This window comes from Sciurus carolinensis, chromosome 3, assembly GCF_902686445.1.
Source record: "Sciurus carolinensis chromosome 3, mSciCar1.2, whole genome shotgun sequence".
NCBI lineage: Eukaryota > Metazoa > Chordata > Mammalia > Rodentia > Sciuridae > Sciurus > Sciurus carolinensis.
Genome location: NC_062215.1, coordinates 153,413,433 through 153,430,049, shown reverse-complemented (window position 1 = coordinate 153,430,049; position 16,617 = coordinate 153,413,433). Strand labels below are relative to the sequence as shown.

Genomic DNA, 16,617 nt, shown 5'->3' with positions numbered 1-16,617 from the left:
ACTGTATTTTTAAACTTATGTTGCCAAAATACCTTTAAATTTATGTTGTATTAAACAATCTCAGTTGAGTCAGCATTAACTGAGCACCATGCAAACATCAAGGACCAGCACAGGAATTAAAGATACAGAGATAAACAGACCACAGTCCTGGATCTTTTTCTAGTAGAGAGTATCTAGTAGTTCTACAGAATATTACTGATTATTATAAATTTTTAACTAAAGAATGAGAGAAAAGAAAAGAAAGGGTAAAGATGAGGAAGAAAAAAAAGAAAAAAGAGTACTTTGGTTGGTTTGATTCCAGGAAGAATGTTGGAAGACTGAAAACAGCTACACCAGGAGCAGGGAAGGGAACAGCTTGTTATAGGAAGAAAGAAAGTATAGTACTCCTCCTCCTTAGTGACAGAAACTCATTTGTATTTGGTGGTTCATCCAAAAGACCATGTTTCCTAGCCTCCTCACAGCTAGGAGTGGTCATGTGACAAAGGTCTAGAAATGATTTGCTGGTGAAATTGATGCATGAAAACTTTCAGGAAATGTCCCTTACAAAAGTTGACTCAACTGCCTGTAAGGAAGGCTGGAGCATCAGCAGCTATCTTGGGGTGTGAGTCCACCTTGCGGATGGAAGTTATATGCTCTGAAGGTAGAGCTCACGGTCATGGAACCAGCACTGGGATCCCAGCCCTGGTATCTGTGCTTCCTGTATAATGGAGAGGGGCATCACCAGCAGTCTTGTTCAAGTCACTGTTTTCTGATACATAATGTAACTGACACCACAAGGGAACAAAGACAGATGCCAAACGGAAGACTCCAAGAGAAGCCTAAACAGGTACATACGAGATGAGGTGCACGGCATCGGCATGCTGCTTGATACGCTGCCTGTATTTGGAGAATTCATGGAGCATCTGCACAGGATTGGTGGTGATGTCAATCTGATCCTTCTCGGTCCAGGTCTCTACAGCCACCAGGACAACCCTGGTATTGAGCTGCTCCTTGTAAATCTGAGGGTATACAACAGGACAGGTGCAGGAGGAAAACACTGGGTCAAACATGCACGATCAGTGAGTCAGAGTCAGCGGAAGGACAGGAAGGGGGAGGTGAGAGAACACGGGGTCAGAATTAGCTCATCACAGAGAAACTACTTTTTCTTTCTCTTTCTCAAGAGCAAAAAGAAAGAACAACCACACAATGCAGTCCCACATCACCTCATCTCATATAAGGTTATTTCCACCCCGATCTGTACATTTGGTGGCCTAGCATTTCACGAGGGTAAAGACAGTCAGATGGAGGGATGTCAAGATTCTAAGTCAGAACATAAATTGAGAACAGGGTTCATAAAAATCACCTTTCAAACCTCATAGGAGGCAACAGGCTGAGCCTGACAGAATGGCTCTAAGTGCAATATAACCAGTTATTCCTGCAGGATTGGAACAGTCTACCGAACAGTGGATGGCTTGTCCTTGGAGCCACGTTATATGAAAAGTAAAAAACACAGGGAAGGAATCACAAAGCTGAGATCAGAAGAGGAAAAGAGCAGATTTATATCAGCTACCTCGCCCTCTCCACAAAGAGGATCACTCACAATATTTACACTGTTACCCTTCTCTGTTTCTCTACTTTTGGCCCCAAAACTGAATAATTCACATAGTTTAGCAACTTCAGTGAGTGTTGCCATTTTGTTTTATTTGCAAACTAATTAAGAAAACAATGGTTGATCTCTGAACACACTGAGGAAGGGGACTATCACGATGCCTACACCAAATCAAAGCTATCACGACTCTACACAAAATTAGTTAAGCCTAATGTCTTTCAAAATTAGTGATCAGCTCCAGACCTTATAAGGTAATTACACTTTGCAAGATGTGACTCTGTTCAGTCATGCTGAAATGACTAACAAAGGCATGTTACTAAGTAAACAGCTTTTTCAGGGAAAATGATGTGTTTATGATTCTCTTTTCCATTTTTCACTTACAGCTTTCCTCTGAGAAGATTGACAAGAGCTGAAATTAAAATTAATAGACCAGGTGTACACTGGCTCTCAGAGGCTCAATCTTAACTTTATATTATATATTCTATGCACATCCATTCATATTATTCATTTGCTCAACTGTGGCCACCAGGCACACAACATAAGCTAGGTGTGCATAATGTATGTTATGAGAATTTATATGGCTGCTGGTTTTTAGTTTGTTAAAAGGCAGAAAAGAAGGCAGCTCCTTCGAGTAAATAAATATCACTGAGATGTTCAGCAAGTTATAAAAGGTTTTTTTTTTCACCATTAAAAAGGAACATACAATAAATATTAGATAAAAATGTATTTAGCTGAACAAAAGAGCATTTTACATTAGAATATATAAAGTAGCATGCTGTATTTAATATATGCTAGTCGAATTGAATTATTCATTGGAACAGAATGCTTAATATCCAGATCTGTGGAGTTCCTACCTAAGGCAGAAAAAGGAAGAAAATCTTAATAATCATTCTTTGTAACATAAAATTAGAGGGCGGGGGGCGGGCAGGAAATATCAATAGTAAGGATTAGAAAAGCCTTTCAAGGATTATGCATACATTTTTTTTTTCAAATTAGTTTTATTTGGGGGTTGTACCTAATTATGTCATCTAGAAACAATGTCTGAAACATTTCACTAATGAGAATACTAAGATAATAAATTTGTTCCCTTTAAAATTCTTTTTCTATTATCTATATTCTCAAACACACACTGCCTCAATCTATTAGTTCTTCTCTGCTAACACCACATATTCAAGAAAAGCTCAACCTGTTATTAACAAAGTCCCATTTGTCAAGTGTAATTTGCACTCCTTATGGTAGCTAATTTTATCCATTGTGTTTTGTCCCTTACGGACTCTGATGACACCAAGGTCTAGATATTGCTTAGAAGCAATGCTATATAGTTATTACATGCTAATGGGAAAAAAAATGTTACGTTTAAGGAGCTAGAAACACTAACTACCCCGATTTGATCATTGCACATTGTAAACAAGTAGCACATTATAACACTGCATCATAAATATACACAATTAGAATAATAATGAACAAAAATATGTAAACAGAGGTTTAAAGGAAGCAATGCTAATGCAGCTTTGGGATTCTGAGAATACTCAGCAGCTCCCTGAAACTCTGATAACACTACTGTTTCTGAAGCAGACTATGCTACAATTTCTTAGCCAAACTTAATAACTGCATTTTTTACTTTTGCCCAGGAAGTAACTAAGGAAACAAGAAAACAAACAGAGATAGAGATATAAACCATGCCATCCTGGTTAAAATAGGTTCAAGAAAACTGGGGTACTTACAGAATCCACAAGGTTGACCACAGATTTTGCAAAGTTGTTGGTGTGTGCATGAGAAGAGCGATGCTTCTTATACTGGGGGTGGGGGAAAGAAGATGTATCAGTCACTGACAAATCATAATTTGGTGATAGATTTCAAAATTCCATAAAAGCAGAAATCTCTTAGCAATAGGTAAAAATGAGGATCAAAAATACAGCATTTGGTTTGTGCCATGTTGAATATGGTGGCGTTCTCCCTACCACCCCTCCCCGCCTCTCTCTCTCTCTCTCTCTCTCTCTCTCTCTCTCTCTCTCTCTCTCATCCTCTGGCAACAGAACTCTAAAACACACATAATGTTCTAGGTGATGGAAAGGGACCTATGTGAAAAGCTTTATCACTTAGAAGTCAGTTTTTAAATTGTCTTAATATCGACCAGTTCAATCCTTTGTTTTCATTGAAATGAAATGTCACAGTTTATAAAGGCCATACACCAAAATATTTAGTCGTCGTTGGTCATTTCCCTCACCTAACACTCAAGGTCACCCGTGGATCAAGAAAATTCCTTATGCAGCACCTCAGGCAGCACCCATGACATAGAAAGCTGTGTCCCTACAGAGAATGTTTCCTCCAATGGAAACCTTCACCTCTGAGTGCTCCCAGTCAGACAAGAGGAGACATAAAAGTAAAGTGCACTGATGGCTGTTTACCATTATTAAAGAAAATAAAGAAGAGCAAATTAATAGAACCATTCTATAACAACATCAGGAGGGCTATGCTTTTAGCCAGGAGTAGTGCACTTTGCTGAACAGGTCATTAAGAGGACACTGGAAAGCTGAGGTCTGCCATGGGAAAACCATGCCCTCTACTGGTGCATAAGGCCATAATACCTTACAAGTCTGAGGGGGGAAATACATATGTTTAATACATATTTTTAAAATACATACACACATATATGCATATGTATACACACATATACTTAAAACCTCCAATTCAGATTTGTACCACAAGTCTTTGACACCTATCTTCAATTACAATGGTGAAAGTAATGTCTTACATAAAGATTTAAAATATGTTCACATTGGGAAATCATGATATTCTTTTTTCTCCTTTACCCTACAGATTTGCCAGATCCCCTTCATTTCCTTCTCTCTCAACTCCTTTGTTTTGGAAACAAAAAAAGTATGGCTAAGTGTTTATATATCCGACACCTATTTTTAGAACACTGGGAACACAGAGGATGCATGATAAATGTGTAATAAATTGATTCATAACTTGCTATTGGTAGCATTCATTAATTTGTAACTATTGGTATAATATTGCTGCTATTGTTCACATTATTGCTACCTCTGTGTATCATAAAGGGACCCAAACTGTCTCAATGCATTCATTTAAAAATAAGTTTCAATGTATGTGTATAAGTGGGTCATAAAAATATCACATTCATCTAAAATTTTTCAAGCATTTTAGCAGGTTTAAACTTTAAATTAGCATAAAGAAATTTCTATAAATTGCTGTCTATTTCAAGTGGCCTAGCAAATTCTACAAGCTGAAAATTTTCAGATACCTTTTAAGAATAAAAGCAAAAGTCTCAACATTAAGTTCCTTTGAGATGATGAAAATGTGTTAGAACTACACAGAGGTGATGATTACACACAATGTAAAGTTACTAAAATCCAATGAATTGCAGACTTAAAAAAATCTTGAAGTGAAATAGCATATGTCACATAAAGAATAGAAAAATATTAGCTGACACCTATTCTAAAGTTACTGTTAAGAAGAATTTTATCTTGCTTCTGAATATCAATTTGTCCTTTTTAGAGATGACTTTTTATAGTAGAATGGTCATAGAAAATATGACTTGAAAGTTTAAAAAATTAATAAGGTCTTTTTAAAGTCTACCAAAATGTGATGTTTTTTCATTTATTTCTCATTTGTAATTTTCAAGTCTCTGATTTTCTTTTGAGAAAGATCACTCAACCTGCTATGGATCAATGAATTGGAGAGGATCAAGAATGGAAGCAGACAGAGCTTTGGAGAAACTGTTCCCTTTTTACCTGTGATCGTCCAGGTAAAAAGTAATGAAGGCAGACAGCAGCAAAGAGAAGCAGATGAACTTGAGAAGCATTATGAAGGGAGAAATGCCAAGGCCTGCAGATCTAAAGGATGTAGAAGGTGAGGCAGGAGAGGAATAAAAGGTGACACCAGGTTGAGACCCTGACTAGATGGGAATGGTGGTATCAAATACCTAAGTGAATCCCACCATCATTCCCACCCACAGGAATGGGATCCTAATTAGAATAAGATGTATCCCATACTTATATAATTTTATCAGAATGGATTCTACCTGCATGTATAACTAAGAAGAACCAATTTTAAAAGTTTTTTAAAAGATAATGAAACTAGGAAAGAGGAGTTCAAGACTAGGAAACTGAGTCCATGTTCTGTGGCACAATGAAATACCCAAAATGAAGTAGTGAGAATAAGAGGTTTACTGAGCCCAAGGTTCCTGCACCTGTTCATCATCTAGTGAGGGCCTTGTCGCTACTTCATAACAAAACAGAGGGTATTACATGGTGAGAGGGTAAGCGTGCCAGCTCCAGTCCCTTTACCCTATCTTATGAAGCCACTGATGCCATTTGTGGGGGCCAGTCCTCATGACTACCTAACCCCTAACTGCCTCTCAAAGGTCCTATCTCCAAATACCATCAACATGTGAATATTGGGATTAAGTTTTCAACACTGGAACTTGGGGTGGACACATACAAACCCTTCAGGTTCTGGTTTAGAAGTGTTAAGTGTGAGATGCCTACTCAATATTGAAGTACAAGTGTCAAGCAGGCAGTTGGATGCATGAGCAGGGAACTCAGAAGGCTACAGCTATAGAGTAGGAAATAAGGAATTAAAAGTCATGATACTATTTAAAGGCTTGAGGTTAGAAGCTCTCACTCGGGGACTATGGAATGAGAGCGCTGAACGTAGCCATGGGGCACTTCCATGATTCTAGGAGTCAGATTTAAAAGACTTAGAAGAAATGGCTGCTGTCGTGTCATAGAAGACAAGAGAGGACGAAATTGTTTCCGTAAAAGAGAGTAATTTTGTCCAATGTTGCTAAGGGAGTAAGATAAAGATAGAACAGTGACCACTAGATTTGTTAACCTGAAGCAACATTTAATTGAGCACCTAGAATTTATTAGGCACTATGATAAGAGTTTCTCCTCCAACCATTATTTGCTCCTCAATACTCTATGAAATGAATTTTATTATTCCCAAATAACTCATTCAAGATCACATGGTTGAAATTTAAAGCCTACTCTGGATCAAGACAGGAGATAAACTTGTTCAGTTAACAATTCTTTTAAATAGTTCATATATATTCCCAACAAATCACAATTACTGATAAGAATTTGTAATTTTTTAGGTGTATACAGTGCTTTTAAAGTAGGGAAAACCAAATGAGATATACATTTAAAAAAATATTTGAATTATCATCACCCATTTGCACTTATTGGCTCCCACTTAAGAATACAGCAAAAATGAAAGCAAAACACTTGATTTTCAGGCACTTTAAAATATCTCAACCAATTTTCTCTTAGAATAAGGTTTGTAATATTTAGTTTTAGTTTAAGTGGCTCAAAGAGATGTTTGCAGACTCTTATCAAGGCTGTAATTGGCACAAATTAGGTTCCGCCAGCCAGGTACTAAGATGCTTTCTACAAAATTGATGGATTTTTCTTTCTAATTGAAAGCCTCTGATAGTGTGATGTCTGTTCAAAATACGATATGTGCATTTTTCAGGCAGTCAATATTAGGTTACTCTGAATTAGAGGTGCAAGCTTGAATGCAAATGTAGGCAAAATGTTTCTATTTCCTGCATGAATGAGAACTAATTTTGCAAATAAAGAAAAATGTTCAGTCTCCATTTATGATAAAATGTACCTTCACATTTTCAGATCACTGAAAATAATTTACATTTAAGCTGGCAAATTTGCTTTTACTTCCTGAACAAATGAAACCCTAAGAAATTTGTCTTTTAAAAAAAATTTAAATTAGAACTTATTTTCAACCCTAAGTTAAGAGTTATCAAATAACTGCTGCCTCATACAGTATAAACATTGTAAGATGATGTTCTCCGTGGTATGATTACTCTAAAGCCCAATGGCAAATCTCTAGACATTAAAAAATAGATGGATCAGATAGTCTACTTCAATTTCACTTTCATCATGGGAATTTAAGTACTCAAATCCATGTTTTGATTTACTACCTCTTTGTGGCAATCATATTTAAAACTATCTTCACGTCATATAAAGAATACCTTAAAAAAAGATCTTATTCTATAAAGAATAAATTCTTGTAAGATGACACACTCATTTGGGACTATCATAGACTAGAATGCAATGTTCTTAAAGCAAAAGGATAATATTTAGTTCTGTTATTCTAGAAGTAATATTTCTTTAAAGAGTAGAAAACTACTTAGGTAATTTCTTTCTACCTTAGGCATTATTACTACACAAAATCAGAAACTTTGAAAAAAAAATTAACATGTATTTCCTCCAAACATCAGTTCACATTACATTTCTTTTTTCTGGTTTCAAAAACAGATGAACATATCATGTTCATTCTTTATCCTTTTAATAATAATTCAAATAAAATGAATTACCAACACTTACTGGTAAAAAGATCGAATTTTTAAATAAAAAATATGATAGCCAGAATAATGTAACTTCATCACAGAATATATAGTATAATCTATAAAAGTTTTCTATGTATAAAGCAACATTTTAAGAACAGTGCTATTTCATTATATATAAGGTAAAGATAAGTTTATATAAATGTTTATCATTTAAGAAAATTAAAAAATAAATTCTGGGCAGCTGGGGCATACAGTTCAGGGGCATAGTGCATGCCTATCATGCATGAGGCCCTGGGATCAATCCCCAGCACCCCAAAATATAAATGAATAAATTTAATATATATGATATCTAAAACAATGCATTAAGTTTTCTATGCTGTACGGTTGCTGAAAGCTACTGTCTGATTGATGGCTTTGTGGACTTTTCATACATAGTGTGGTAGAACAAGAGATTTGGAATTGCAAGTCAAGGTTTCAGAAATGATAATATAGATTACTGATTATTTGAGAATGCACTTTGTACAATAAAAGGAATTGCATATATTTTAATTATTGTATACAACTGCTTTAAAAGTATTTGTATAATGGGCTTTAGGGAAAACTTAGGCTTTTTGTTGGCAGGTGGGAGGTAAAAGAAGATTGAGCTACATCCCCAACTGCCATTTTTATTTTATTTTGAGACAGGGTCTTGCTAGGTAGTTTAGGCTCTCACTAAATTACTGAGGTTGACCTTGAACTTGTGATCCTCCTGCCTCAGCCTCCAGAGTCACTGGAATTACAGGTATGCACCACTGTGACTGACTAGCTTAGGCCTCTAAAGCCATAAATTCACAAAACATGCCACATTGCTCAGGTTTGAGAAGTAGCTGGAAAAAAAATCTCAATGTCACAATCAATAAAAATAGTCAGATGAAAAGATTACCTTATTAATATCCTACAGAAGCTCATATTTTAGTCTCCATTACCTGAAATCACTGCCTACATATTTGGTTTTCCTTTCCATCAGGGGAGATCACTCCTGAATTGTATGCAAGTCTGATAAATTCTGCCTCCTACTGACATATCTCAAGCAATGTATTTAAAGGCTACTACCATAGAAAATAAATCTGCATACAAAATAAGAGAAATTCTATAGAAAAACTTCATATTCAATACAACTGAATTGGTACTTGATAATTAATTTAAATGTTCATCAAATAGAAGTCTCAAAGGTTTAAATATAAGTCATTTTTTAAAATTATACAGCTTCAAGGACTTCTCTGAGTAGGGTCTACTGATTGGAATTTCAAGTTGTCACTTTAGCAGGAAACAACATTATCATATAATCTACTAATCTAATTTTGGTTTTATTTAGAGTAAAACAAGGACTTAAAGATATGTGCAAAGCAATCTGCATTTTCATTCCTACCATTTACAAGTTTTTTACCCATATCTGACTTTCAAGCATTTTTTAAAAAGATTCTCATCTTTATAAAGCCTTTCCAGAAAGGCAACTTCATTTTCATAAAAACAAGTACTCTTAACATATGCAATTTTTAGAATTAAATTACATAACTGTGACAGAAATAACAAGTGGCCTAAACAGTTTGGGAAGTGTGGCAGTGATGTTGGCACCAGCTCCCAGCTGCACACAAGAGCCAACTGGACCCACTCTCCCAGCTCTTCAATGATCTCACTTTGATAGCTTGAAATCAATCACAGTGTGAATATTTACACTATGGAGATCAGCAAATGCCATCTAAATCAGTGCTTTTCCCCCCCAGACCTGGATATTAAAATTTACCATACCCAACTAGTGATGGACATAGCTGCACCGAGGGTCTTCCCTGAGCCCTGGCCTCTCGCCCAGGCATTTTATCAAGGAAATGGTTAGGCAGAGTACAGTTAAGAGTTTCTACTTCATTTTGTAAAGAGGTAAATGGAGAGTTATGGTTGTCTCTCTTATTTCCTTCAAGTGTTACTGAAATAACACATTCAAAGATATTGTACTTCCCCAGAACTAACAACAGATTATTCACCTTTCCAATATTTGGTGAAATAAATCATTGGTTCAAGGTAGTCTCTTTAGATAGACCTTTATTATATTTGCTTATTAATTAAATTTATCACAAATAATAAGCTAAAAAATAACCACTAGCAGAACAAAGGCATGGAATAGAATAGAAAGCAGTGTCCAAAGGCATAGATGAAGAAAAGTAGGGAATAAGACTTTTTAATAAAGATAAGTGAAAGATGTCAAATAGCTAAAGATATCCATTATAATCACTACTAAATAGAGGGAAAGTTTAGAGTTGTGGAAATTCTATAAAGCCCAATGTCTCCAAACACCAAGAAATCAAGTCATTTAAGATCTCCAAAAAAGTAAAGTGTCTAAATATCTTGGCTTTAGTAATTAACAAATAACAATTAAATCTAAAGTGAAATGTGCTCTCTCTTTAGTAAGCTATTGGATATAAAACTCAGTGATTCTATATTCTTACCGTTTTGTGATCATTAACAATCATAAGCTCCAAATATTTCATTTCTTCAAATACACCACGAGAGGGCTGTTGAAATAAAAATATTTCATCAGAATAGTGGCTGATATAAAATTTCTCTAATGCTCAGTTGTAGAGAACTCTATCAGAATTCTAGAAACTTGGTCCGGGAAAAATTTTTTATTATAAGTGACTATGAAGTATCCGTCAACATTCCAGTATTCAGAAAGGAACCGTATTTCACTCTTTCCCTATCAAGGGCCCATTTTGGTTTTAGATGGCTTTATATATAAAATTACTCCATAGAAAAATGTATAGGACAATTCTATCAAAATAAATATCAATTTCTTTGGTATTAAAATGTAATAAAAATATCAATCTACTTAGAGTGCCATAGAGAATCTACTTAGAACTCATTTCATATGGGTAACTAATTATAATTACCTCCCGGCATATCTGAAATAGAATCTATGTAGATGAACAGAAACATTAGCTTCACTGAAAATCTAATATTAACGTGCCAGTTCTGAACCGCACAACTTCTAGAAATAACAAACATTGAAAATAGTTGCATTCTAAATTCTTCTAGATTTTAATTATTACCAGTAAGTCCTTTAAGAGTAAGTCCTCATTTAGACTTATTTTTCATAGTTGAAAAATTAATAATGGTGGTACATAGTCATTGATCAATTAAGTGGTAGACCATAATAAAAGCAAAGTCTATATAAAACACTACTGCCAATGGCCTCTTCAAGAGTAACTAAAAAGAGATTTCTAAGAATAAAATGTGTGTATCCATAATCACCATAATACCAACACAGGTTCGTTAAAGAGAAGATTTAACCTTGAACTAAATTTTTGATGGCTGGTGGTCTGATTTTTTCACAAAAATTCATTCAGGAACACATTATCTAAAATGTGCAATTTCCACTATAATTACCCATTAAGTTATCTAGTAAATTACCATGCAATCTATAAGCTGTGGAATTAATTCTCGGTTACATGGCATTCACCATGTAATTACTAAACAGTCCCCATCATTACAGCTTTCTAATCTATTATGAAAAAGACGAGGAACATAATTTCAGATACAAAACTCCTCTATATTTATCAATATGTGTGAGGTATACAATAGTTGTTCATCATGTAATTGTTTAGTAACTGTCATATCACTAGTGTTCAAATAGACTCCTTCTATTCTGAAAAATCACAACCAGCTTCAACGTTGAATATAATCAAGTTCTTAATTTGTAAGTAATACACATTTACATGATTCAACATTTCAAAACCTAACTCTTCCTGCGTTTGTGTTGACAAAAATGTTTTAAGTGATGCTCTATAAGCCATATCACCTCTACACTATCCTGCAAGAAATCCTCCTGTACAGAAAAAAGTACCATGATTTTCCTAAGAAAATACTTTGAAATAGAACAAAAACAATATATTTATATGTCATCAGGGTTCATAGGACACAAATCAGTTTGAATCACTAATAGAGAGAGAGAGAAATAAAAAGCAATGTGCTGATAAGCCTCACGTCATGGGGTCTTCTCCTTTGTGCTTTGCTTTGAAGAGAACATTTCCAAAATCTAAACTGTTCTAGGGACACAGCTACCGAGCAGGACAGGCGCACAACCTAAGGTACACAGCCCCACCTGTGGCTCAAGGGCAACTCACATTCACAGCTCTCTTCCTCCTTTTCAGCCACTGTAATTCAGAGAGAAAGGGCCACTGGTCACTGCTTTCCATACCTGTGTAAGAGAAAGATGAACACCAAAATTATGCTTGGCTGCATTCCAGTGGGAGGACATTTTTTAAATATGTGAAGGAACAGCAGCATTGATAAGCCATCACAAAACTAGGATAAACTAAGAGGAAAAAATGGACACTGTTCATTAAACATTTCACTCTCTTGTGGCCACGAAGAATTCAAACATATAAGGATCTTCCAAACACCAGGAGAAATGGGATGTCCAAGATTCACTAGAAGATGTATATCTGGCCCACAACTACATGATAATATCTGAACATCTGAGAGAATTCTACTATGCTTCATTCATTTTAGAATTAAACATAACGTATGACATGAACTTTTTTGCATAAGTTATTAAAGACTTCTGACACTAATATACACGAATAGCGCATCACGTAACCACCCCCCCCAAATTCAAAAGAAGCCTTTGCCGACATTAGCATGCTTGTGATGCCTCAGAAGAGAACCTAAGAGGGAGGCAATAAGAGTCGGGCAAAGAGCAGCAAATCAGGAAAATTTAAAGATGAACCTGGATGTGAATCTTTTTTCTCAATTTGGTTACGTTCTCTGGTTCTCAGTGCAGTTTTACCCCAGGGTTTTGTATTTCTGTTTTTTCATTGAAATGACTCTCCATTCACTCCACTGCCTGTCCACACTTCTCACCACCAGACCTCAGAACAATTCCACTTCGCGACAAGCTTGCGCTTGTCTACAGAGTTCCACAAAGTCACAGCTCCAACCACATAAAATTCAATGGCTCTTTTAATTAAAACTTACTGAGATTCTTCATATGCTTAGAATACTGTCCCGCCAAAGTTTTCTGGATGATATGTGGTCGACCTGTGCTTTTCTGAAACAAAAATAATTGTAGACAATAAGAAAGCAAGATGTGAACAAGTTATTATGGAAAGGTGTTAGAATTTTCTCTGATGTCCTTCCTAAAACAGAAAACTTTATATGTCAAACTTCAAGTTATCAAAAATGAAAAGTATACATTTCATTGAAACTGTAATTTTAAATAAAATAGAGCATCCTCCAATTGTCCCAGTTTAGATAAAAACATAGCTTTATTAGCTACTTTTAAGCCTTACTTTCTTCAAAGTTACTAGTAGGAAATTCACAAGAAAGAAACACAAAGGGTCAATAAACATACAAAAATGCTGAATGTTGAATGTTTCAATACTACTTCAAAACATAAATTTAAAATGCATGATATGCCAATTTTTGCCAGCAAGTTAGGAAAGATTTAAAAATTATGATATCCATAGTTAATGATGGTTGCAAGGTAAAAGCACTCTTCACATGGTTCATGGAAGGAAATTGGTAGCATAGTTTGAGAGATGATTGAGCAATGTCTATCAGCAACCTTCAAAATACTCTCCTCTTTTGGCCTAGAAATTACACTTATACAAATGATTTACTACCATTCCAATTACTATTAGCTTTTGTTATGATTTGGATATGCAGTGTCCTGCAAAAGCTCGTGTGTTAATGCAGGAATGTCTGGAGGTGAAATAAGTGGATTATGAGTGCTGCAACCTAATCAGCCCATCCCAGCTGGGAGGCAGGTGGGGTGTAGCTGGAGAAGGTGGGTGTCTGGGGCCATACCCTGGAAGAGTTCATCTTCCCTGTGGTCCTTCCCCATCCCTCTGCTTTCTGGCTGCCATGAATGGAGTAGTGCTCCTCTACCATACCCTTCCACATGATGTTCTACCTCACCTTGGGCCCAGAGCAATAGAGTTGACCCACTGTGGACTAAACCTCTAGAACCTTGAGCCAAAATAAACTTTCCCTCCCCTAAGTTGTTCTTGTTGGGTATTTTGGTCACAGTGACAAAAAAACTGACTAACACAGTTTCTATGACTGACTGCATAGTTAGATGCCAGAAAATATTTAAGTACATATTACCCAATTTATTCCTAACAAGAACACATAGAATATATTTTATCCCTATTTAACAAGTAAAGATATTGAGACTCAGAGATACTTTAAGTTAAATTATATTATAAAAATAATGATCCAAAGGCTGGGAACGTAGCTCTTTGGTAGAGTGAGGCCCTGGGTTGGGTCTCCAGCACTGCAACTACATCATCCTCCTCCTCCTCCAATTTATTTGTTAAAGTTTGGAAATAAATCATTGAAAAATTAGACAAATGTATACAGAAAGGTGAAGGTAAGTTATCTTTGAGGATGGATAGATACTATTTAGTTAACTATTTCCTTTGCTTTTCCAAATTCCCTGTGTAAGTTTTATAATCAGAAAAACAGCTATAAAGGAGAACCTTACATAAAAGACAATAATGAAGAATTTTGCTATTTATGTTTTCCTTGTGATAGAACATAAATTTCCATTGGAAATACCCCATCTGTATCACTTATTACAAAGCATATTAAAATTAATAAAAATAATGTGGACATCAAGAAATCCAAATTCAGTATTACTCAGCCATAAAGGAGCAATGAAATTATGGCATTTGCAGGTAAGTGGATGGAACTAGAGAGTGTCATACTAAGTGAAATAAGCCAGTCCCCCAAAATCAAAGACCAAATGTTCTCTCTGAAATGTGGATGTTAACACACAATAAGGGCAGAGGGGCAGAGAGGGAAGAATAGAAGTTCACTGAATTAGACCAAGGGAATGAAGGGAAGGGAGCAGGATAGGAATAGGAAGGACAGTAGAATGAATCAGACATAACATTCCTATATTCATATGTGAATACACAACCCATGTAACTCCACATCATGTACAACCACAAAAATGGGAAGTTACACTCCATGTATATATAATCTGTCAAAATACACTCTACTGTCATGTATATCTAAAAAGAACGAACAAAAAGGTTAAAAAAAAAAAAAGAAAGAAAGAAATCCAAATTCAAGTAAACACTTGATTCTAGTAACAGGTGAAAAGAGACTAAGAGTAATGAAATACACATCTAGATCAGCAACATAATTTTTAAAACTGAATAAGCTTCGAGCAATGTTCCTCTCCCTCTAACCATGGGGAGGATGAGAACAAACCATTATGTGAACAAAAGGCAGGCAGTAGGAAGGAAGGCAAAGAGAGAAGATAATAAGCATGCAACAATCAGCCCCTGTATAATATAATTATGGGCATAACAACGTGAAAGCAGTTCTTTAAACATTATGATAATCATAGTTTATATATACACAAACCTTTTCAACAGTTTACCATACACCATAACACACATTTATTAAATCACTGAATCTGCAAAATTATCCTATTAGGGATGCATTGTAAAATTATCTCATTTACATATTTTTAAAACTCTAAGGCTTAGAGAATTATTATTTGGGATTGTTTGTTTTGTTCATTGGGATTTTGTTTTTAGGGTAAGAAGCCATTAAGCAAAGCCAAAAATCAAAGCGATTTTATTTTTCCTGAATGAGTTCAATAATTTCACTGCATATGGGCTATTTGCCTATAAATGGAGTCAGGGGAATAACATTTTACTTAATCCAAATATCTTAATCTAGGTTTGGTTGTTTTACCATCTGGTAATTTTTATAGTAACTAGCTAAAAAATGATACAAGTTTATTTAAACATCAACCATTTATAATTTAGTGACTTTTCTGCCTCATATTTGAAATGTATTCCATAGTTCCATGTACATTTAAAAAAATGTTTTCTGCTCCCCCCAAAATAATTGCAATATTCCTACTCTATCATTCTCAAAATATTATTTTTTTCCTTTACCAGTCCTCTTCACTGACCTGACTTCCCTGCTGTTACCTCTCAGGGTCTCCTGCCACGTCCCCCTATTCACTCCTCTCCAACCTCGACAGGTCCCCCAAGGCTCCCTGAACACATTAGGCTCACTCCTGCTTCAGGGCCTTTTGTATTTGCACATCTCCTAGAATGTTCTAATCTCCTTAAGGTCTTTATTCAATACGCCTTCTCCATGTGGCCTTCCCTGCTAGCTATATATAATGTTTAACTCTCCTCTCTGCCTTCCTGGCTTCATTTTCTCTCCTAAGCAAGCATCATTATTTAAAATGCCACATGTAATTACCTGTTCATCCTGTGTGTTCCCATCTGTCCCTGTCGACTAGAAGCTCCATTAGGCTGAGGTTCTGTGTCTATTTTATCGCTAATGTATCCCTAACACCCAGCAAGTAGGACCACTCTCAATACGCTATTTGATGACTCTGTCATATTTTAAGTTTGGTTGCATTCTATTAGGGAGCAACATTACGGAGAGGATGCGATTTCTTGACTAGGTCACACTGGTCTGTGCTAAACATTATTTTCTTCCCTGTCTTGAAACTAAACATTGTACCATATAATGAAATTCCCTCATTTTCAGGGCAGCAGAAATTAAGCACATGCTTAGAACCACAATTATCTAAAGGAGACTGTGAAAAGGAAAGCTGGATTAAAGGAAGAGCAGGGCCACATTGATCTTCATTCTTTAATGAAGAACAAAACAACCCTGATCTCTCTGT

The 16,617-nt window shown here is 35.6% G+C and overlaps 1 protein-coding gene across 4 annotated transcripts in view; it reads right to left on the bottom strand.

Annotated features, from left to right (window-relative positions):
• Positions 1-16,617, bottom strand: part of Adam23 (ADAM metallopeptidase domain 23) — a 156,414-nt gene that overhangs the window by 49,209 nt on the left and 90,588 nt on the right. For all 4 annotated transcript variants that reach the window (XM_047546469.1, XM_047546468.1, XM_047546470.1 and 1 more), the window contains exons 7-11: positions 12,927-12,999; positions 12,074-12,147; positions 10,400-10,465; positions 3,313-3,384; positions 835-998 (exon numbers count right to left, since the gene is read on the bottom strand). In XM_047546469.1, coding sequence (XP_047402425.1) covers positions 835-998; positions 3,313-3,384; positions 10,400-10,465; positions 12,074-12,147; positions 12,927-12,999 — 449 coding nt within the window. The remainder of the gene's footprint in view (positions 1-834; positions 999-3,312; positions 3,385-10,399; positions 10,466-12,073; positions 12,148-12,926; positions 13,000-16,617) is intronic.